Raw genomic sequence first — 25,054 nt, 5'->3', positions numbered from 1 at the left:
ACAACTTCCAAAAGTTTTGTATGCTGCGCCAAACATTTCAGCCGACTGTTTCCTCAACTTGGGCCAATACAAAGTTGGCCTTGCTGACCGTCTGAAATTAAAATCTGGATCAGTACCAACTCTCCTTGGTCCGGCTACAAATGGACAGTAAGTCAACTACCGCTATATCATTTTGTTGCTTTACTGTATATGGTTACTTAGCTTGCTACCCTTAGAATGTGGACCACCATTAGCTACCATTAGCGCTGGAGCTAACAGCTCAGTTACTGTCGTTAATGTGAAGGTAGATAGCATCATGTATGTGTGTGAATACACACACTGTAACGCGAGTGTTGTACACTTCTTTGTTATTTGGATAACCGTTCTGCTGTTGGTGTTACGGCGCGTGCAATATCCGCCTTAGCCCTTATTGAAATGACTGAGTGTGCACCTCTGCAAACCAGGGTGATCAGATGAGAAGGGGAAAATTTGAGGCATCTTACAGCAAAGGGGATACGAGCCACTGCAATACATCCACAATAGCGCATGGTGCCACCTCTCCTCCTCATTAGCATTTAAAGCAACAGACACAGCAACGGCACGTCCCGAGGAAAGCTAATTGTGGGACTGCTCGTAGTGGCTCTAATTCTGCAGCAAGCCTGAATTTTGGGAAAGAGACTTCAGATACAGTATTAGGGGCCACTAAGGCCTATGTAAAAACATCTACAAATAGCATGTCAAGGGACCTCTACATTTTACAATCAATTATACATTCCTATGGCCGACTTTCTTTTCTATAAATAAAATATTGTTTGACAGAATAAATAAGTGTTTCAATGGGTGGAAATAATCCATAATTTATCAGTTTAAATTTATTGATGAAATGTTCTTATTGGACCGATAACAATAACACTAAAAATATACATTTATCGGCCAATACCGATATGGCCGCCGATATATCATGCATCCCTACTTTTAACAGCATATTTGTTGTATTATTATTTTTTACCCACAATGCAGGTAGTGAGTCAGATGTTACAGAAGAGTATTATGGCCAGACAAATCAAAATACAAATATTACCCATCTTTCAAGAATATTTGTTTTGTGTTGTTAAAAGAATCCTGTTAAATTTGCCTGAAAATGCCTAAACAGCATGTCCAAAGTAAATTGAAAGCTGTTCTTGAACCATTTGGAGTACATGAATAAATGGTCTCTTTGAAAGGTGACACTGAAGTTATTTCCCCTGTTGCCAGGACCCCTGTAAGTCCTACTGGTGTTGAGTAATAGAAGCTTGAACACAAGGAAATTGAAAGTTTCTATATCCGCCTAGATTTTGTTCTGAAAACAGAGGCCTGAAGAGGCCTAAAGGTGGTAGGTATTAGCTGGAAGACAGAATTGGACCACAGCTTGAAGCCTTACCCAATTCAAGTCAAAAGTCAAACATAATACCACAATATATTCATATTTGACACGTTTTTATAAGAGTACATCCAGCCATTTTCTAAAAGGGCCTTTTGGAGACTCCAAAATGACGCTTTGTAATCAAGGTAAAATACTTGGGATAAAAAGGTATTCTTTTTCATAATTGTTATCTCTAATGAAAGGTGGTACTTAGAACTATCATATATAATAGCTAAATCCCCCATTAGTATTGCTGAAACACAAACACTGAAGCATGAACACACTGGAGTGCTTTATCTGATTCCCAGGATTGACGCACAAGAAACACAGCTCGTGTCTATTATACTATTCCCGGGACTTTTATTTTGAAGGCTCCACAGATACCTAGCATGTTGGGTATTAGCATTTACAGCATTTCCTTAGCTCCAAGGCTAACAAGCTAATTTCAGAGCCAGTAAAAGCCAGTTAGAGAAATTTGTTTAGAACGAGTGTGTGTGTCTTTTTGTGTGTGTGTGTGGGGGGCAGGACGCACAGACCTAGTTGGCTTTTGAGGGCCGTCACCAGTAGCCTGGCTCTGCCCTCCTACGTACTTCCGCTCAAATTTGGATTTTGCTTCTGTACTAGGTCTGGGAGTTTGACTTTGAAGTCGGTTTTCAGAAACACATTTTTTGTAGGTCCAATCAGCGAACAGAGGGAGTGGCTGAGAACAATGACGTTAATGTCGTGCACTACTTTGAGTAGTTCAGTAATGGCGGCAGAGAAAGATGCAAGCGAAGCTATTCTGCGGTTGCAGCAACGCTGCCGAATATCCATAAGTTAAAGCCGGAGCAAGAACATTCCTTACTGAGTTTTCTTGGTGGCCGTGATGTTCTGGCCCTCCTCCCCACAGGGTTCGGGAAAAGTTTGATTTTCTAGCTACGGCAGCTAGCTCCGTTACAGTAGTGGTGAAGGAGTTGGCTAAGGCGAACGCTTGCGATTGGTTATGGCAAATCAGAGTGGCTCTGGGCAGATCCAATAGTTTTAAACTTCTACAGAGGACCCGCCTTCAAGGAAGTTAACGCTTGTCAATGAAGCAATCCCAGACCCTCTGAACAAATGAAATGTACGAGGGTCTGGTTAGGACCAGGCTACGTCACCAGGGCATGCAAGCTCCTATTGGGTCAACAGGTGTCAATCGAAAGGGCAGAGTGTAGCGGCCATTTTAAGACTATCCACTCAAATACTCGAAGCACATCTACTCCTATGAGTAATAGTGCGAGAGAGACTGAAAAAAAAAAATTTGCGAAGGCAGAATGAAGCAACAAGATCGTGGCTAAGTGTGGATATAATTCATTGCTTGGACAACTACTCGACATTGTTAGATACTTTGGACCTTTGGAAATGTAAGCAGATCATGTTTTTGATGGGTTGTTTGCATACCTGGACCAATCTGAACCTTTTAGGGTGGGTACAACTTTTTGCTTTGGCTTTCTTTATATATTGGTCACCGAAAAAATACATTGACTGTACTTGCTGTTGTAACTTGATCTTGAAATGGATTACAGCAATGCAAGCATGAGAATCTTAGCTTTCCAAAGATGTATGGAATGTGTAGCAGTCTAAAAATATACGTTTTAGTAGTGAGTGCGCAGTAACTTGGGCAGGAGGGGGGCTCGGTTCTGTCGCACGGGCGGGATTGGACCGGAAACAGGTTAATTGATATACAACAATATACCGACATTTGCATAAAGAAAGCATTTGTTTCTTACCAAAAAAGTAAGAAAGTCCCTTTACGGTACATTGAACAAATAAAAAATACTTTACAATGCACAATCATTCAGGATAAAAAAACAAATCATTTGACAGACATTGCGATTACATACAGTCCTGCTCACTATTTTTGGCACCCCTTCATGTTTTGCACAACTGAGGGAATGTCTTCAGAAATAAATGGAAATGTACAACATTTATATCAGCAGTATCTTTTAATTGGAACTCCAAAGTAATTTAACAAAGACAATTGTTATTTCAACATAGATTTTGTAATTCCAGGGGTATTCCAACAGAAAACCAGCATGTGCACTAATATTGGAACCCCTCCTTAATATTTGGTTGCACACCCTTTGGCAGCGATGACAGCCTCCAAACGTTTCTTATATCCATCTATAAGCTTCTTGCACGTCTCGGGTGGTATTTTCTCCCACACTTCCTTTGCAATATGCTCAAGCTCTTGAACATTCGCAGGGTTCCTTTCTCCAATGGCAAATTTCAGCTTCCCCCAAAGATTCTAAATTGGATTGCGATCAGGACTCATTGCTGGCCATTTTAAAACAGTACATTTTTTCCCTTTCAACCATTCCTGCGTGGTTTTGGAGGTGTGCTTTGGGTCTTTTCTTGCTGGAGGACCCATGATCTTTGCCTCAAACCAAGTTTCCTTACACTGGGCAAGACATTTCGCTCTAGAATTGCTTGATAATCTTCTGATTTCATAATGCCTGTGATACAGTCAAGGCTTCTAGTACCAGATGCAGCAAAGCAGCCCCACAGCATTATGGATCCTCCACCATGCTTGACTGTTGCTATGGTGTTCTTTTTCTTAAAGGCTTCATTGCGCCGACTGTAAACATACTGTTTGTGTGCATTACCAAAAGGCTCCACTTTTGTTTCATCTGTCTTGAGGTTTGTCCAAGTTCTCTTTCAAGAAGATCAATTGTGTCTTTTCTTCCTTGGCCTCCGCCCATAAAGCCCCGCTTTGTTTAGTATGCAGCCTATGGTACTTGTTGAAACAATTACACCAGACTGCTCCTGGTTGGTCTTCAGGGGTCTCATTTATAAAACTGTGACTAGGTTTCTTACTAAAAGTGTACATACGCCCAAAAGCCTTAAATGGCGTACGCACACAAAAATTCCGATTTATAAAACCGTGCGTACGCACAACTGTAATGTTCCCTTTATAAATCACTGATTACCCACAAGTGTGCGTGCAAGCACACTCATGAATGCTAATGTTGTATCTCAGCATGACTCTGGCATGCGATTGTTCTTTACGGTGAATCATAGCGCATGACAACTTCTCAGACACTGTTAGCTTATTGGTGGAGCCCGAAAACTCAAATTTGGTGGCCGGTAGATCACCAATTAAAAAAAACTGTGCGAGTGGAGTCAACTGTGCCAGTGATACCGCGAGTCGAGATACAATTTGAAAATAAAAGCGTTTGGTTATGAACAGTAGTCTATTAAAGTCTGGACTGATAACGAGGACGTAGTGTAGCGATTGCGCAGGAACTTAACGACCAGTTTCCAGTTTTTGACATGATGATATATGCACAGTATTAAATAAATATATTTAGTTATACACTGTATTCCGCAGTTATGTAAAGGTAGGATATGTGATGTTATCTGCATTCCATGCAGTCGGGCATTTCCCCCTCCTGCACTCCGGTAGTGGACAATATGATGGTGAGACAGCGCTGGATTTTGATTAAAAATTTTAGTTGATTGTACAAGGTGTTTATGGAACAATTATCACTCAGTACCAGGTAAAATAATACTGTTGGATTAAATCGTCATATTAATGATGAAATCGAGTGAAAAAAACGTGTGAGGAAAACAAAATATATAAATATTACGAGTAATCGTTCTTCCCACATTTCCTTTCTGCAGTCTGACTACAGTACGGTCATCTGCATCGCCAATTCCAAATGTTTCCTAAATGTGCGTAGGCTTACGAGAGGGTCAGAGTTTGCGTGGAGGACCGCACATTCTCCCGTCAAGTTTGTTTTTTATAAATCACAACCTTTGAGAGGAAAGTAGCGTACGCACATTTTCAGCCCCGTTTTGTGCGTACGCAAGCTTTATAAATGAAACCCCAGGTCTTTAAATGTTTGACGTGGTGTTTTTTCCACCATTCACACCAACCTTTGAAGACTTCTGTCATCAATTTTTCTCTTCCTCCCCATGTCCAGGGAGGTTCTTGACAGTTCCATGCCTGGAAAACTTCTTAATAACATTACGCATCGTTGAAACAGGGATACCAAGGTCTTTGGAGATGGCCTTTTGGAGGTCTTGTGCTTACAAATGCTAGCATTTATGGTGTCCTCAGACAGCTCCTTTGTCTTTACCATTGTCACACATGAAGAGGGAATAACTGGTGGCTTTTTAAAACACCAATATGATAATTCATTGGCTAATTCATGTCACATGGGTGGAGGCAATTCATCCCAGGTGATCCTCATTTGTGATTTACAATGGGTGAGCCAAATTGGGTTTCCATGCTGATTTGCATCAAAGGGTGCCAATACCATTGACACAGCAAGCATTATGTTTTCCTCATAATGTTTATCTTTTAAAATGTTCTTTATCATTTGCTGTTTTGTATCAAACACAAGCTATCTGTAGTAATATGTTGTTTCACTTGATACATTTTCTTCAGTAGATATTCCACAATATGTTCATAAACTTCATGGGTGCCAATAATGGTGAGCAGGACCCCCCCCCCCCCCCCCCCCCAAACTCACTTTGCTCTGTTCACATCCTCTTCAGACAGGTTTCCCTGGGCTATGCCCACCACCTGGGCAATACTGGCCTTGATCACCTGGGGTAGCAGGGACATTCAGATACAGGGAATGAAACACTCACTGCACCTTGATGTACTGTAACAGCGGAATTTGAGGCTGATTAATGCATTCTGTGCTGTACCTCTCTGGCAGAATCTGCTTGGGCAATGGTGTAGACTCCAAACAGGCCAGAGTCAGAGTATGTGGCATTGAAGGCTGTAGCCTGCAGATGATAGTGTAGTTACAAGGATTATGGTACCTCATTGACATACACAACCCAATCAAAATCCATCACAATGAATCAGCACTCGTCCAAAGATTTATAACTCACTAAGTAATGACTTTAGCATAAATGGTCCTCCCAAATACTCAGCCCAATGGTTCTTTCCACAGGAAATAAAAGCAGTTATATTTGGAGAGACAATTTACCAAGCCATAACAAGGGTTCGTACAGATACTGTATAATGAAATTCCAGTACTTTCAAGGACTTTCAAGCACTTTTTGGGGGATTTTCAAGGACTACAATCAGAGATCTCATTTATCAAACATAAACTTTATTTACTTTAAATTAATCCTTATTAAAGCTATATTTGTTATTCAATCAAGAGCAGTAATTTTCTCTTTTTCTTTTGTTCTTTGATTAACATTAATGAGACGGACAGCAGTGGGTTTATGTAGTGAGTTTGTCTGTAACACTTCCAGAGTTCTCTGTCATATAAGAGGTGTACAAACGTAATCTTAATTCTGGATAAGGAATCTAAGTTCTTTACAATTCTAAATTAACTGCCATTTAATTGGAAATGTTAAGGTGAAATTTGGCACAAAAATTGCTTGACTTAACACCTGAGCGGAACACTTGTGTGCATACCTAGAGTTGGGTACTGACTGGGGGTGTAACAATACACTCAGCACACGATTTGATACGCATCACAATACTGGGTGTACAAATACAATACGTATTACGATATTTTGAACGACATTTTAAATGAAACTGAAATTCATAGGGGTGGGAATCTTTTGGTACCTCACGATTAGATTCTTGGGGTCATTAAAAATTGATTCACAATTTTTGATCAAAAGAAATGTTTTAATAAAATAAATAAATAAATAATAACATATTTTAAAATATATTGATTTTTTACATTTGTGAATCGATGTGAAACGCTAGAAGACTGAATCGCAATTCAAATGTGAATCGATTTTTTCCCCCACCCCATGAAATTCAATTTATAGATTTATTTCCAAAACATTAAACATTTTCAATAATTTTCTTTGTTGTACATTCAATTTAGTTAACCCAGATCAAGCGATTTCTGTGAATGCCGCATGACGCAGGTGCAGAGTAGGTCGCCGAGTGATCAAACGGATGTCATATTGTAAAAATATTGCCATAACTCTACATTTTGTAAACATTTTGTATTAAGCATTAAGCATTCATGAAACCATAACAACAGATATGGCTAGGGCTTGACTGGTCACTCACGTCAAAAGGTTTTGTGGTTGCCTTGGCAATGCCCTGGCTCAGTTTGCTAGTGACATTGGAGCCTCTCTTCACATGCGGCCCAGCTCCAAGAACCCTCTGCAGCACACTAAAGGCGTTGGCCTCCGACGATCCTGCAATGCCAGCCTCACTGGCGATCAGTGCATGAACCAGACTGTCGCCGTTCTGCATTCGCAACTCGCCTGGTATACACAGTGAAATGATTAACCACCGTGTGAGCACACTCATGCCATTAATACTCACTGGGACAAAGCTACCCAAAAAGTAGGAAAGCGACCTTGCGATTCCATGACGCTCTCCCACCACCCAGGTCGACAAGTGATGCACACGCCTTACCTCCACGATAGTGAGCCTTGGCACCAGTTGCTCCCGCCCCACCTCGTCCACCAAGAAACAGTTCCCCCACCTGCCTCAGCACCGAGTGTTTCACCCCTGTGAAGGTCAGAGAAGGTCAAAACACAGAAATCCTAAAACAAACATTTAAGTCTATCCTCAGTCCAATTTAAAATAATGTTCTTTTCTTCCAAGTTCAGGATCATTACCGGTATGCAATATGAATATGCACGTGTGTACACGCATAGGTGTGTGTTCATAAGTATGAAAATATGTATGGGTAGTTGGGTACAAAAGTGATGTGTGTCAACCGGTGTTCGCATGTCGTGTGTATGTTTGTCTATAGATTTTGTTGTTTATTTAAGAGATGGATCCTCCCCTTGTTATTTTCCTTTCAAGTGTGTTTTGTGTCTGGTTGACATCACATTGTTCCTTAAAAGAAAACATAAAAAGTAAAAATACATAAATGAAATAAAAACCTAACAAAAACGTCTATCCTCAGTGAAGAGGGTGTTGGACCTAGGTCCGCAGCATAGCTTTAAACATGCCAGTGCATGTCAATTCCCTCACACTGTAGAGCTCAAACTGCATACAGTACTGACACCCCATACAGATCATCTCTACGTCTGTAGACGGAGGCCAAATCTGATCCACACATTCTAAGAAGAGAACACACAGTGGCGAGGAAGGGGGCATTTACAAACTGAAATAACCCTCCTTGTCAGGCCGTCAGCCAATAGAGCCCAGGGCACCCCTTAGGCTTGCCAGATGAGAACTAAGATCAGGGTGCCCTTGGATAATCAAGGAGATGAGACAGAAACTCACCTAGTCCTACTAGGGCCATTCTTGAACTGGTGAAATTGTTCTCAATGAAGGACCGCAGCTATAGGAGAGGGGGGATAAAATGGGACACATTTCTGAATGGCCTCACAATAGAAAGGCATTTGGTTATGCAAGGTAACCTTTAACAGCACAATCCTATCACCATTGAACCACATTCTATACGAATGCTTTCACAAACTGAGCAAGGTTTGACAGTTGCCCATCAGCATCATGGCAAAACAGTCCTCTACACCTGAAATCCAAGCATCAAGCAAAACAATCACAACTAGCTCACCCATTTCTGCCAAGGACAACAAAGAACAACAACAGCCTTACCTTTTCCGGAGTGATCCGGCCGACCATGTAGTCAGGAGAGTATAGGGAGTTGGAGAGGGCGTTCTTGTACGCAGCTTCATGCAGCTTCTCAAGGACACCTGCAAGGAACAGTAAGAACGCCAAACACATTCAGATGTGAGGAGACAAAAGGGTACAGTGAACGTCTTGACTTAATCTTTTCACAGTTTACACTTGAGCATCAGTGTTCTTTAAAATAAAACCTCATGATAAGTAAACAAAAATCTGAAATGTCAGAAATAAGGTGTGCACAGTTAAGAAGTGGAGCAGACCTATTTGTGTGCACTGCTGGGCCAGGGCCTTGTCTATCTTCACCCTGGAAGTGAGGTCTTCCACCTCCCATGGCCTGAACTCTGGGGCTGTGATCACATTAATCAGGTACTCCATAACAGAGTCTCTGACGGAGAAGGACACACACACACAAGGCCCATTCACAATCACACACAGGATATTGTCAGTATGATCATTGTGTAACTTACTGTTGCATTGCTAGTCATATGTTGACAAGTAAGGGTCATGATGTGTTCTGATTGGTTGTTCTTGTGTATAGGCATGAGTATTGATAAGATTTTAACAATTACGATTCCTTATCAATTCCTGCTTATCAATTAGATTCCATATCGATTCTTTTATCGACTCTTATTGGGCAAGGGGGGGGGGGGGGGGGGAGTAGCCTGACGTTGTCATACTCATAATTCTATTCAGAATACGAGTATGATAACTCTCTGTTGGGTTGTGAGTATGGGGTGTGTTTCAACCAAACTCGTAAAACAAATGCCTTAACCAACCTAAACCTAGACCAAAACCAACCTAGACCTAAACCAACCAGAGCAACGTAATATGTTGTTTGTTGAAAACAAATTTAACCCAAGCGCTCTTTGGTGACGTGGTTGATTATGTTACTGTTGATCATCTGCCCATCATTGTATAAAGCCCACCCTGACAATTTCATTAATCATAATGTTCATAAATGTAATCAATCATCAATTTCATTCAGTTATCAGACAGTTTTTCCCCAACGGAGCTACCCCAGACCCAACTTCCCGACCAAATGTTTTTATGGGCGGGGCGAAGTTGGGCTGGCAGCCAGGCTAGGGAAAAAGAGCACAAACAGGGTTTTTTTTACATTTTTATTTTATATAATGCTACATACCATATACAGCATGTATGCATATACATTTACATTTTTCCATTGCTCTTCTTCTACACTTCTATTTGAGCATATAATATGACAGTGTCAAACATCGGCCATTCTGTTAAACAATTAAAATTGTAATAATAGATTAAAAATGTATTTGGTCAGTTTAATAATGGGTTAACACAACAACGCAAACGTGTGCTGATAACACGCCTCCGTTCACGTAAAGTGATCAATAATGGGAGACGAATGCCGGAGCTAAAATGTATGCTTCAAACAACGGGACAGAAGATAACTTGATCGACAACACACAATAAAGGCAAATTGCTTCACACAGTAACAAGTGGTTGTGATCACTTTTGAGCAGTTTAGTTCTACTCTGAATAGTTAGAGGGGAAGCGCGAACGTTAGCTGCGCTGCTGCATGCATCGAACACATGACATTCCAGTAACTTCATTCCATGCTGTGTGTTCAAATGCTTCTTGATATTTGTTGTGTAAGGCTGGGTGTCAAACCTGCCCCCACCTCTCATATTTTTAAGTCTGGAGTTTCTGGACGGTCTCAACTTGATGGCTCTCACACCCCATTCAAGATATGGTCTGATTGGTTGTTCTTGTGTATAAAGGGAATTGTAATGCATTGTTCTTTGGATTCTTCATCTCCCTTGTCCTACTGTCCTACTCCTTGCTCACCTCTTGCTTTTTCTCTGATATACAAAGATCATGGTAGAGTAGGTAAGATTTAAAGCTTTCATATTGTAACATGTTTGCATTGTAATTGATTTCATTCATTCGCAAAGTTATTAAATGTGTATTTCATTTAACTGTACTTTGACCATTCTTGCTGTGATTTAACCCATAGAGTCAAATACCTAGCCTGACGTTGTCATAATTCTAGTCAGAATATGAGTCTGAAAACTCTCCGTTGGGCTGTGACTACGGGGCGTGTTTCAACCGAACAAATGCCTCTTCGCTCAATTGGATAGACCTACAACTAATCAGAGCAACGTAATATGTTGTTTGTTGAAAACAAACAACCCAAGGGCTCTTTCGTGACGTTGTTGATTACATTACTGTTGATCATCTGTCCATCATCGTATAAAGCCCGCCCTGGCAATTTCATTGGTCCGCCCAGATCCTGGTTTTATGTAGTTGTCCCCAATACGAGACCCTCCAGATCCAACTTCCCGACCAAATTTTTTTATGGGCGGGGCGAAGTTGGGCTGGCAGCCAGGCTATCAAATACCTGGAATTCTATTGGTATTGGCATTATTTGGTTCATGTTAATACACTGTTCAGTTTCCCATCTTCCTTAAGCCATAGGGGAGTTTGTTTTGGTTGTTTGGCCAATATATTACCCCCTACAGTTTTATTTCCTCTCTTCGACGAAATCGACTTTTTACACGGGTTACAAGTGGCGTTGTTGTCATTTTGACTTTAGAACGCTTCTGCCTAGTTTGCTGCAGTGTGAATAAACTATAAAAGTTTGCGCATGTGCAACGGCACAGAGAATCGTTAAAGAATTTGGCTGACGATTCCAAGGAATTGGTTCACTGGGAACCAGTTCTAAACAAGAACCGGTTCTCGATACCCATCTCTACTTGTGTATAAAGGAAATTGTGAAGGATTGTTCGGTGGATTATTGATCTACTGAGGGTTTCTCCTCAGCTCTGGCTCCCATACTCCTTCTCCTTCCTCACCTCTTGCTTCCTCTCTCTCTCTCTCTCTCTCTGATTTACAATAATCATGGTAGAGTAGGTAAAAGTTAAAACCTTAATTTTGTAACACGTTTGCGTTCTAATTGATTTCATTCATTTGCAATGTTATTAAATATACATTTAATTTAACCTTCTTTTGACCATTCTTGCTCTGATTTAACCCGTAGACTCAAACATCTAACTCCAGGTTAACTCCAAGAGGTTATATATCATTACCATTGACAGCAAATAATGAATCTAACTGCCAGTGAAAGAACCTGACTGAGGCAAATGGCAATACAGTACTGTCCAACAGCTCACATCTCAAAATGCCAGGAATTTGTGTGTGTATCTGTCTGCAGGGTTTCCCGCAGCACTTTTCAGTTAAGGCGGACGCCTAAGCAACACACACCTACCGCCTTAACTACTAACCCTAACCCTCACGCCACACCTGGTATATCTCACGTTGAAAAGGCCACACCAACAAAGTAGCCCTGTTTACGTTGTAAACAATAATGGACGATGCGCAATTTCACGTGAAGAGTGAAGCGACAGACTCGCAAACAGGCGTGAAAAATTGTTGCAATTAATTTTGGTGCAATATATCGCGCAACAAAAAGTAATTATCGTGAGAGCCCTAAGAAGAACCGTCATCACCAGCTAAAATCACGGGGATTGCACTATATCTATTAGTCCAAAAATCTGTGAGTCACCAACATCATAACGGGCACTGTGCCCCATCTATAATTCCATGTGTGTGTGTATGTTATCACAGGCACTGTGCACTTGTTATCAAAATACAATTTAAACCCCATGCAAGAAATCAAAGACATTGGCTAGATGCAGCATGCTCATATCTACAAAACGCAACAATGCTGCAAGTTTTTGGTGTAGTATCGAGTCAAATATTAAAATTGTAAAGAGACTGCTAGTACGAAACCAGATACTAATTGACGCTAACAGCAATTTTGAGGCCGAACAGATACAATTTCAGAGCATATGCAAACAAAATGGCCGCAATTTCAAGCCCTGCTCTCTGTAGTGCAAAAATGTATGGCGCTTTAAGCGTGGGAAAATAATAATAATATAAACGAAAGAGAATATAGGTAAGTGCCTTGCAAAAGGCAGACACACAATAAATAACAAATCACAACACTTCACATTAACAGTACAATACTTAAAATGGCATGTTTTGTAACATAGAATTTCTAGGGTGCTTATACAGTAATACCAGGTGAAGAGGGCAAAAATAGGTGACTTACAAGTGGTCTCTCAAGCACTCAACCGAGTATACCATGGTCTCTCTTGATGATGTTACACTGTGGATACAGAAGTGTGACACGATTAGGTGTGAGTGCAACATGAGCCCTCAAGGTTATTAAGAGAGGTTCACGTAGGGACACTGGGTATGTGGCCTGTGTGTGGAGAAATAGAAGGGGGGGAGGGGGGTGAACTACACCGACTGACCTCAGACTGCCTCCCACTGCCTCCACGCCCCGACATATTCTTAATGCAGACGCACCCTTAGTAGTCTGTAAACAACAAAAATGGTCATGCACCAGCAGTACTCTTAAGTACTTTAGGACTTCAGTCGGTGGCAAAGATGCGAGTAGGGTGTGGAATATAGACATTTAAAGTCCCTGTGACAATAAAATGTGTTTAGTTTGTCACATCTCAAAAAAAAAAAAAAAATCCGAACGACCCAGACAATTAAGAATGATTTCAAATATTGTAACTAGGGTAACTAGGGCCATGTAACTAGGGATGTCACGAGAACTGATACTTACGATACCTTTCGATGCTAAAATAACAAAACACTGATGATGCCCATTTTTTTGAAGCACCGTAAGCGCCGATGCCAGATGTTAGCATCGGTGCTGCACCTCTTCTGGATCTGATGGGGGCAGTATTCAGGAGTGTTCCAGTTGACGTTTACATTCAGAAAACCAAGATGGCAACTGCAGCTGCAGCGATCGCCCCACCTCGACTTGTTTAAAACATAGGCACAAAAAGTTGTGTTTGGAAATAACCTAGAAGCTACTATGCAGAAGATGCTACCGTGTTCTTCAGATCAAGGGAGGTAATACATTACATTTACATTACATCTAGTCATGTGGCAGACGCTCTTATCAGGAGCAACTTACAGTGAGTACAGGGACATTCCCCCGAGGCAAGCAGGGTGAAGTGCCTTGCCCAAGGACACAATGTCATTTGGCTCAGCCGGGAATCGAACTCTTCAGATTACTAGCCCGCTTCACTAACCGCTCAGCCACCTGACTCCCCTAATACTTCCAATTTAGCTAAGAATTCAAGGTGAGCCGTTCCAGAAGAGGCGCAGCACCGATGCTAACAACTGGCATCATACAAAATAAATCATTGTTCGTTGTGGTCGCGGCGAAGTTCTGAATACATCCAAAGAACTCACTTTTTCTGTTTTTTTTATCTGTCATACACGTTACACGATGTTTGAGATGGTGGGCACTAATGTTACAATGGCTTATGTTATGTACGTAGTTTAGGTTAGCTATGCTGTAGTTTTAACCTTAACCTATAGCCTACCTTGGTTAGAAGGTAAGCTCATGTTCATCTTGTTAGCTGTATATTTATATTTATTTAGCTGTATTGTTATGCTATATTCTGTTGCACATTCTGTTGCACAAGTTTTGTATGTCTTACGACATTTTGCTATTTTTCCAAATATTTTTATAAATAAGTTCATGTTTCAAGTTCAAGTACATGGAATCTTAGGAAATCCTTTTTTTTACCATGGTATCGAAATTGGCATCGAGAAATCGTGTTATTTTACTGGTATTGGAACCGACTACTGAATCTTTGGTATCGGGACACCCCTACATGTAACTAAAATAAGTTTAAATCTTTAAGTTCTCAGATCTCAAACGCTAGGGGGGGTGTCTGTTTAGGTTGCTACAACAAAGGGGTTAGATTCTACAACACAAATGGATGCCCCTAGCAGGATTGGCTAGGAGCCAATTCAGAGGACATTGATTCCCGGGTAGCCAGTCAATCTTGTCCTTCTCGGTCTGCAACCAAATTGTAATTTTGTATCTCCCTTTATGCAAGTTAGCAAGCTTGAATAGCACTTTTTCGATATGTAACTAGCATGACTTAGCCAAATAAGCTATCAATAAATACGTCTACTAGTATTAATAACAGCTTATGTGCTCTGTAGTTACTACAGTGTTAGGGGAGGGGCTATACTCAGTGCCTCCATTGCATAAATCCTGAACACAAATTTTGAAAAACTGTTTAAATGGTCTAACTCAGTTTAATTCAGTACTACATAGTTCAGTATTTTTCATGTGTTTAACCCTTGTGCTGCCTTCAAGTCACATGACCCAAAGGTTCACAACGAACCATCGTTGTGTTTACCCAATTTTACCCAATACAAAAACAAATAAAAAGCATTTTCTTTTATTCTTTGTGATGTGAGAGTCTGACACAGCCCGACGGTTAAAAGAAAATGCTTCACTTTGTTTTTGTATGCGGTAAAGTTGTCGCAATACGACGGTTGGTCACAATGACTGATGGGTCAGAATGACCCGAAGATAACAAACATTAAAAAAGGTGTTTAGACAAAACTTGAAATTCACTTGAACTAGGAATCAAGGGCAAACATCAAATCTCTCAAAAAATATAGATTAAGCTTAATGGGGGTCATAGAATGTAATCTACATACATTTGAAATAATCCATTGTTGAGCATACTAAAAACGCACCTGCAGTCAGGTAAAGTAACTGGTACAAAATGGTAGCAGCAAATACAGGACACTAGCTAATACAGGGCACCACCTAACACAATGATACCATGGCTGAATGAAGTGAACACAACAGGTAACTCACAAGGTTAGCTGCCAACCGCAGCACGTGGCTGACCCCCTGGCTCTCCAGGGTCTCATAGCGACTGCCTGCCTTTACAAACACACCCACGTTGGACACAGGAGAGTAGTTCTCCAAGGAAGCAATCACAAGGCCATTTGGCAGCTTTGAAACCTGAAAAGCAAGCAAAGATTTGAGGACTACCGAAATTAGTCTTCCACGTACAGGAAGGGGTCTATACAATTGACCTTTCGCAAAAGCCACGCCCACCTTAGTTACCGTTCTTCCTCCATCAAGTTTTGCGTCTTTGTATAGCGGGTAGTGATGGGAAGTTCGGATCATTTTACGGACTCGGTTCTTTGAATCTTGTTCATTAAAAGGAACAAAAGTTTTTTTGAGTCATTCGTTCATTTCAACGGAGGTGGGGGGGTAAAAAAATAAAATAATTAAATACAAAGCATCATGACACTTTGTATGATTTGAAATTATTCATTATTACACTAGCATTTTGTTATCACAGCACACAATTACACTGCACTGAACTGTAAGTAAAGTAAAAAAGTTGCAAAAATGACCAAAATAACAAAACATGTAATCAAATCAAAGATTGATGTAACCGCAGGGTTTCCCGCCAGATTCGGTTTGCTGTCAGTTTGGCGATAGTTTCTGTAATAGACTAAGTCGTTCTGCAGAGAAGGGAAACTGGCGTTTTGAAATGGAAGGGAGAAAACAGGACAGAGTAACACGGTGGATGTCGCCATTATTATTTTTTTTTTACGAAGTTGTTAAGGCGGCAGGCGTGTGTTGCTTAGGCGGGAAACCCTGACCCTGTAATCAAAGAACGAATATCATTCACGTCTTACTGCTAAACCTAGCAGTCACGCGAAAGTGAATGAAGACAATAAATCCTTTCTGTTCACTTTTCGGAGCGTATGTATTCAGATAACGTCGATGTGTTACAAAAATTTGTTTGTTAAGAAACGTTTTACAAAGGCGTTTGCAGACCTGTTGAAGAGTAAACATTTGCAGTTTGTATGGTTTAAAATTGTCATTTATTATTACACTTGCATGTAATCCAGGGCTTCAACAACGAATCGATTAAATTGATTAAAATCAATTATTAAAGCGTTGGCAACAAATTACGCCACTCAATGTCGCGGAGATGTTTGAGTATTTTTAAAAAAGTTACGTTGAGTGCAGAGTGGAGGTAGAGGAAAGGCCATCGGAGAGATGTTGTTGAGTAATGTTCTGAAACTAGTGCTGTCAGTTTAACGTGTTATTAACGGCGTTAACGCAAACCCAAATTAACGGCGTCAATTATTTTATCGCGCGATTAACGCTCTTTTTGGCCTAGCAAACTTTGTAGTTTTTTTCACATGCTGTTGCAACAACTACCGACATTAGAAAAACTACAACACCACACCGGATCTAGCTAGACCGGAAACAAAACAACAGGCACGCCAAACACTCGTTTGGCTTGCGAGCTGGCTAAAGAGTAGTAGCAGAGCCCGTTTACGGATATTAGACATTCTCTGGTAGTAGGCTAACGTTACGTTTTGAGTGGATGACGAGCGCGAGATGCCGAAATGGATGCCAATAAGATTCTGAATGGAAAGTTTGCTTTTAAAAAGTTGCCAAATGGTTCTATTGACAAGACCAGTGATCTGTGTGTTTTGTCGTTGTAAACTGAGCTATCATCGCAGCACGTCCAGTCTGAAATACCACTTGATGGCCAAGCACACAGCTGATGCGAATTCTCTGCCCCCTCGTCAAAGCCAGGCGATTGCAATGTTGTTTTCAATAAAAAAAATATTTGCACAAAGCAATCCGAACCACTTTTCTATGTTGATAAGAGCATTAAAATTTGAAAAAAGATTGGGACAAAAAGAAATCAGGGACATTTAGAATAGATAAAAGTGTGTGATTAATTGTGATTAATCGCGAGTTAACTATGACATTAATGCGATTAATCGCGATTAAATATTTTAATCGTTTGACAGCACTATCTGAAACACATGACGGAGGCAGAGAAATCAGTATGACCCAAGTCATCCAAGGTGTGGGAACATTTCACACAAAAAACATCGAAACAGTGTGTTAATTGACAGAGGTGAAGTTAGTTTCATATTCAACATTCGTCTCACATTCGGAAGACGCTACTTTGCAGCATCGCGTAAGGAACCGGGTGAAAACAACCCATAACATTTTGAAAAATGTAGACTTTTATAATATTTTTAGGAATATAAAACCTCAAACAGACACCAGAGTATCTTAACAATGTCTGGTATGCTTCCACAGTCTTTACTTTTTCAATGAAGTTTCAAATAAACTAGAGAGGGTACAAATTCTGGGGAAATTGCAAATTGCTTGCGTGGGTCCGTTTTCCGTTCTAGTGATATTTTCAAGCATTTAGCCTACTCATATTGCATAATTCATTAAGAACACCTTTTTAAACAAGGAACCCCCTTTGAAAAAAGCTACTGTAACAACGTTGTCACTGACAGTATTTCATTTGGAATTGCGATTCAAATAGTACTGTCTGCTAACTGAAAATAAGCCTCCCAAAACGTAAATAAGTTTGATTAATTTAGGGAGACATGGCTAATTCAAAAGCAGTTTGCTAGAGGCAAGCTAGCTGCCGTTGCTACCCACACTCCACTGATAGTTTGAAAGCGCAGGAAATTAGAACGTTTCTTTTGTAAGGCATAATGTATAGTAGACCCGACAGGGCGAACAGCACCCCGACGCGAAGCGGAGGGGTTTTGTTTCGCCCTGAAGGGGCTTATTTTCCCGATAATGACCGGCGTTCTATACATTATCCCGCTTATTACACGGCTACTTGCCAACAAAAATAACTTAACACGGTGTGTCTTTTTACAATGTATTTGTGACCTTTCGTATTGTTGATCAGCAGAGAAAGTAGTTCGCCAAATAGTTTGTAGCTAGAACAGATTACCCTTCGTCGAGGCACTTTGACGCCACAAAAACGTTGTAACCTCCTAAACTGTGCAACGGAACGTAAATCCAAATACAAGCAACTCAATCACTACCAAGACTAAACTTTTGACACCAACGTTGTGTATGTAGTCCAAATATTGACTGAGCCTTAGGGGGGCATGGTTTGTGCTCGCCGAAGGCAAGTACACCCCAATGATAGAAAATCACTAATCTTTGAAAATAGCTTAATCCTCGCAAATCCTAACTTTTTTCAAAATGGTGTCAAAAAATCTTAAATATACACCAGTATGGCCTACTTCCACAACCTTTCCATTTTCAATAAAGTTTTAAACAAAACTCAAATAAATTGCTAATCTTGGAAAATAGCATTAAATCCACGCTAATATTGATAACTTTTTCAAAATTGTGTGCCTGTTTGTGCAAATTCTGAAAATTGTTTTTGCACTGTCAGTTTTGTTTCTGAATAATGGGTTGGAAATTCATGCTTTTTTGTTTTTTTCGTACCCGAAGACCCAGTTGGGAAATGAACATACCATTTTCTGTTTCCTCGACTGAGCCAGAGAATGTCTAATCAAGAGCCACAAATGTGGTTTACTGTCCACAAACAATTACATTTTGATTTGCCTTCGAGTTTCTTTCTAACTATATATTTGCAAGACATTTTCAAGGGGATTCCGTAAAAATGGCACCATAAAGCTTTGCAAATAGGGCCATAAAAAGCTGAACTTAGATCATGTGACTTATGAAAATGTCTTCCAAGTAGTTAGTAAAAAAGGCAAATCAAAATGCAGTGTTTCCCCTAGGATTTTTTTTTGCAGTGGGGGCAGGTCTGTCCGAGATCTCCTGCGACTCCTGCGACAGGGGGGACATTCAGGGGGGACATTTAGAATAGATACAAATGTGCAATTAATTGTGAGATAACTATGACATTAATGCGATTAATCGCAATTGAATATTTTAATTGTTTGACAGCACTGCTCTGAATAATATTAACAGCTAGCTACTATTGAGATAATATTAGAAGTACGCCCAATCATACTAGTAAATAGTAACTATGATTAAAAAAAAATGTTTTACGAATGTAATCCCACATCTACTATAGCATTAGTTCTAGTTAGACAATGAATGACAACAGATTAGCCAGCTACTCTGTAAGGCTACCAACAGATAGGATTAGAGTAGCCTTCAACTGGTGCGTTAAAACAGACAAAAGTATGTTTGTTTATCTATATCATATTCAGCAGAGAATGGGGCCATACCACATTGTTTTACCCTTGTATTTTGGGCAGTGGAGAGGTGAAAAATGACTCTCCCCTCTAAACTCCTGGGGGTACTAGCTATCAAATTTGTATGTACCGTAATGGCATTTTGGCCTTAATGACCGAAAGCTTGGCAGAGCTTCTTCAAATAGTGACCGGTAGCTAAGGTAAGACTGGTCAAAGCCGCGTTATGGGCGTGGCTTTCGCAATAGGTCAATTGTACAGCTAATTAAAGACGTAGACAAAAGGACATGTATGAAGGTGAACGATAGCCTACCTGGACATTCTGGGGAGGGAGAGAGACTGAGGCCTTCTTGAGGCCAGAATAGGGCTCAGTCAGGATATCACTCCTCCTGGCTGCATAGCATCGTCTCTGAAGAAAGAGAGGGAAACATAATAACAAGTCATTTGCACTCGCATACAAATACTTGATTTATTTTTGTACTCCCTAATTAGGGCTGTCAACTAATATTCTAAATTCGAATATATATTCGAATAGTGGTAAAAAAACTAATTTCTAATATGAAAATGTATATTCGAATGTAAAAAAAATAAATAAGCACAACCACTAGAGTTAGCTTACCATTCAACAACTAGCAACTTGAGGCTACATCTCCATGTTTACCACAGCACAGCTCGCTCGCTCGGAGCGTTCAATGTTGGTTCTATACTGTAAAACTTTAATGTAATTAATATTTGTTTAAATCACTGAATGAAGCCTGCCATATTTGGGACAAGAATCGCGACCTTAAATTGCTTGCACAAAACTCTTGATCAGAACTCAGCATTTGTTTATTGTTGTCGTTAATTTTACACCGCTATGCGCAGAGAGCGCGACGGTGCAGGAGAGAGAGAAAGACTGCGTGTGTGCAATCGAGAGGCCAAGGTTGGCCATTAGTTCATTTACTTATTTTTGTGTAGGTAATTTGTCAAAAATGTTTTAACTTAAATAAATAAGGCCTACCTACAGTATACAAGTAGTTATGTTTCGTTGTATTAACTTGTCCTGTTATTGACGTACCTAATGCGCAACCAGAAATTTGAATATATGTGTTTTTTTAAGGGAACATTCGAACGCCATTTTTCAGCAATTTTGACAGCCCTATCCCTAATACAGCAATACTATAGTGTGAGGCATGAATGACAATTACTGTTTACTTTAGGAACCGTGGTCTTAAAGTCTATATAGGAGATGCAGTAAACATTTGCAATACTATACACAGGCAGGAGCATCGCGAGAGCAGAGAGTTTATAGAAGTCAGAGCAATAAAGCCACAAACTAATCTTAGCCGGACGAAGTCTATCGACAGTGTTGGGGAGTAACGGAATACATGTACTGGTGTTTTGTATTCAGAATACAAATTATGAGTAACTGTATTCAGTTACAATTTAGAATAGAGTTACATTGTTGAAATCAATAGATTACATTACGATACTGTTTCACAAGTTTATTCATTCTAAATAAATTAAGGCAACTCCATGCATTTCCCAGAACTTCTATCTGGTGGTTTCTACACTCTACGAACACAACTACATATGTAGCTCCCATGTCATTGGGGTGTGCTTGCCTTCGGCGAGCACAAACCATTGTTATCTCACATATATATTATTTATTGTGAGAATGCTGTTATATATATATTTATTGTGAGAATGCTGTTCAGCAACTGAGCTGTTTTTCAACTTCTCAGTTCTTCCGCCGTTTTTTGGCCTTTAACTAGTCCTGCATACTTTCACCGAATCCTACAATTTTGGTATCAAAACGTTCAGCTCCTTCAGGAGATGATGGCTATGACTTCTGGTATTTCGCACTTTTATACTTTTTAAAGAATTAAAGTTTTGGTGCAAATTAAACATTAAGCTCCTTCTTGATTGTTATGATTGAGCTGCTCTTTTTCTGATATTCAACTAAATTGTCAAACAAATTCCTCTGACGTTCATATAGTTTAACTTACAGAAACAAGTTATACCGTAAAATGTAGGAAAACTTGTCCTCTTTCAGCCAATGTAACTACTAAAGAGCTCACATTTACAGATTTTCAGCCTTGAAGCGAGAGCAGCCTTTCAAGTTCTCTCACTAACCTCAATGGAGAGGTGGGTAAAATTCGTCAGAGAATTTCGAAAGTAGACGTGTTTTTAAACTGCCGGTAGAATCGTATTTCTGACCGCACAGACATATAAAGGACATGTCTGGTTTCGGGAGAGTCTTGGAAAATATCCACATTTTTGGGATTGGACGTATAGTTTTGCGTCTAGGTTAACTTGTTTGAGGTGTGGATGCTAGCTAAATGTGTAATTCCCTGCCCAGCTCGTTAGCGAGTACAGCTGCTCCATTGCCGTGGCAACCAAACAGACACGCACCATGAAAGCAGAATTGGGTGACGTTATGGAAACTGCAAAAAGAGTTGTATTTATGACCACACAGACACAAAGGATATCAATGGTTTCGGCAGAGTCGGTCTCGGAATATATCCTTATTTTTTGGATTGGACGTACAGTTTAGCGTCTAGGTTAACTTGTTTGAGGTGTGGATGCTAGGTAAATGTTTGTTTCACTCTTATAATCGAGCTAGCGCGATATGGCTCTCCATAAAAAGGTTCGACTTTTTCTTCAACTACAGTATCGACCAAATTGGCCAAACAAGGTATGTACGTTGAGCGTAAAGTGTACATAATCTAGCTAGAACGTTTTTATTTTAGCAAGTTATAGCTATAGCTATGAGTGAGCAGAATCACCCGTTTTTCTCCGTTTCATTTTTGGACAAAAAACGATGAAAATATTCAAATAAACGCAACGAGCGCATAAAAGAGCGCTTTTTTTAACGCACTTTTTTCATGGAATTGAAAAAATCGTAAGTTAAGTTTTACTTGGCCTATTTACACAACTCAAACACTCAAATGTAGCTTCAGGTCTGCACTATCGCATGAAATCGACGGCAGCCCTCTGAGTGTCTTTGTTTACATGCTTTGTGGTCCGAAAGCTGACCAGCGCTCTGATCACGCCGGCGTGATCGTCGACTCGGAAGAGTTGGGGGATACTAGTCTGCAAGGCAGCTGCAGAAACGCCACAAGCAAAGAGGCCAGGGTGATATTTAATCATTTTACTTTCTGATGTGAAACATAATTGTGAAATGTAATGTACAATATTAGCTGATATTATTAAGTAAGTAGGCCCACATCTACTTTCGGAAACGGTAGTCTACTATTTCACTGAAGCATTAGCATCATGACATTAGCCTCTGTTGCTTGGGCAACACATACTACAGTGGTCATGATGCATCTGTTTTCAATCGTTAAAATAAACATTCCTCACAAATACGTTTTTGTTGTAGGATTTATTTTCACATTAATAAACTATTTGTTGGTGAAATGACCATTACCAGTGGTTTCAAATCAGTGTGGCGGCTCACTGCAACGCTGTAGCCTACCCGAGACACTAATGAGTAGCTAACAAAAACATCTCCACACTTCCACAGCTGTGGACCACAGCTGTTTAGGAAGTCAAACGGCGACGTAACATGTTCAACTTACCTCTTACTCAAAAGTTTTTCAATAGGTGAAAGTATCTGACTACTAACCTGAACTTCATTGCCACAGCCTAAACTTTGTCAATGTCAAAACTTTGTCTGTTCATGAAAATAATTCATGTCGTCCTGCTTCAGCCTTGCTTAGCTGTAGGATATACATTTCACTGGGTCCTGCAGCGCTGCTTGATTTACTGAAATTATTATGAAATGTTATGTTTTACTAGCCATTTGCCTTCTTAAGCAAATCACAGTATTTCCCACCCCTCATAGTGTAACTGAGATGACCGTAAGAAGCCTAATTCATCTTTCAAGTAATAAGCCCCCGTTGAAGTGTTGAGCAGGAAATTAGCTGGTCTGTAGAGATCTTGGGTTGGTGGTTTTACTGATGCAGAATTCGCTCCAATAAAATCGATAGACGTAATGAGTGGCACATAACGTGAAGAAGGCCTAACATTGCATTTTATTTTGTTTGAGTATTAATAACTTGTCCAGTGCATTGGGGCAAGTAGCACTAGCCTAAATTGATCTTCCAGACTTGCCGTACCAAAAAAAACCACTCTTCCCGGACAAGCCTTAGCTAGTACATGGCTAGACTGTTGATACAGATCAGAATCCATTATATCTTGGACACTCAAAATCAGCGAATCTTGCAGCCAAATCAAGTAGCCTATATATATAGGCCTTTATATGGCTACAAACGCCTATATATATAGGCCTTTATATGGCTACAAACTTCTGCTCGGTTTCTAGCTGGCTACTTGTTACCAAGTTACAACTTTGTTGCAGGGGCCTTCTTTGTCTACATTGCGAGCTAACAGTGTCCGGTAATGATGTCGCTATAAATAATGATGTTAAACCGAGACCACTAAGCCCTAAAAGAAAATGTAAGGTAAAAGAAACAAAAGAAAGGTTTGAGGTTACTCTGAAAATTATTAATAAAATAGGCTTGTAATAATAAAACTGCTAAATCCTTTTCTAACTAGGCTCCTCTATCATGCATAATGAAACTTAACGTTTTTTAAGTAATCAATAAGCCTGCGCTTGCCCTCATTACTTAAATGATGCCGTTCAGGGCGTTCAAATTACATAATAGGACGATAATAGGACATAATAGGGCAACCAACAAGTTGTTTATATCTGATTACAATTTAATAAGTTATCTAGCGCTGCATCTTCATGAGCTACATTTGGCCTCCTTCTCTTCCAACCAACCAGTATCACCTCTCCTCCATCTGAGTGATGCATGTCATTTTTACAAACTTATTATCAAGGGAACACAATGGTCAGAACTGTAGTCATACACTTAAATGCTTTTTGAAATATGTAAACACTAGGAGAGTATGGGCAGCTGGGGCAGCCGCAGGCATACCCTCACAATTTCCCCAGAAATGGTATGTTCTCTAGTCACCTCTCGTTCTTTCCTCAGGCATGAAAACGGTGAAAAGGATATTAACCCTCTAAGGGGGTCCGGGTGCATGCTCCCCCATAAGAAAATTGTAAATATTCCATATAAAGCATCAATCTGATGCATTTTGAGATACTTTTTTTGCCAACCTGGGGAGAGCTGGAGAAACGTAACTTTAGCCATGAGTCAAAATTATTATGGCCTCCTTACTAAGTATTATGCAAGCCATTTCATGGCAGCCTGTCAGTGGGTCTAACATTTACAGTATATGAGGCACAATGTGGTAAGGGCACTGTCAGGCCAAATAGTGTC

The 25,054-nt window shown here is 40.1% G+C and overlaps 1 protein-coding gene across 4 annotated transcripts in view; it reads right to left on the bottom strand.

Annotated features, from left to right (window-relative positions):
* The window catches only part of uqcrc2a (ubiquinol-cytochrome c reductase core protein 2a), a 42,694-nt gene that overhangs the window by 5,578 nt on the left and 12,062 nt on the right, over positions 1-25,054 (bottom strand). The window contains exons 1-12 of one of the 4 annotated variants that reach the window (XM_084676706.1): positions 20,398-20,554; positions 20,092-20,187; positions 15,622-15,771; positions 13,229-13,293; positions 13,024-13,080; positions 9,200-9,324; positions 8,910-9,007; positions 8,577-8,634; positions 7,755-7,850; positions 7,401-7,600; positions 6,059-6,139; positions 5,878-5,954 (exon numbers count right to left, since the gene is read on the bottom strand). In XM_084676706.1, coding sequence (XP_084532832.1) covers positions 5,878-5,954; positions 6,059-6,139; positions 7,401-7,600; positions 7,755-7,850; positions 8,577-8,634; positions 8,910-9,007; positions 9,200-9,324; positions 13,024-13,080; positions 13,229-13,293; positions 15,622-15,771; positions 20,092-20,187; positions 20,398-20,400 — 1,106 coding nt within the window. In that variant the 5' untranslated portion in view covers positions 20,401-20,554. Of the gene's footprint in view, positions 1-5,877; positions 5,955-6,058; positions 6,140-7,400; positions 7,601-7,754; positions 7,851-8,576; positions 8,635-8,909; positions 9,008-9,199; positions 9,325-13,023; positions 13,081-13,228; positions 13,294-15,621; positions 15,772-15,867; positions 15,963-20,091; positions 20,188-20,397; positions 20,555-25,054 lie in introns of those variants that run through there. The other 3 variants (XM_084676707.1, XM_084676705.1, XM_084676708.1) reach the window with 3 other exon arrangements.

Source organism: Hypomesus nipponensis, chromosome 17 (assembly GCF_054491055.1).
Source record: "Hypomesus nipponensis isolate SF chromosome 17, ASM5449105v1, whole genome shotgun sequence".
NCBI classification, from domain to species: domain Eukaryota; kingdom Metazoa; phylum Chordata; class Actinopteri; order Osmeriformes; family Osmeridae; genus Hypomesus; species Hypomesus nipponensis.
Note: the sequence above shows the minus strand (reverse complement) of the source record. Positions and strands in the feature narration are given on the sequence as shown.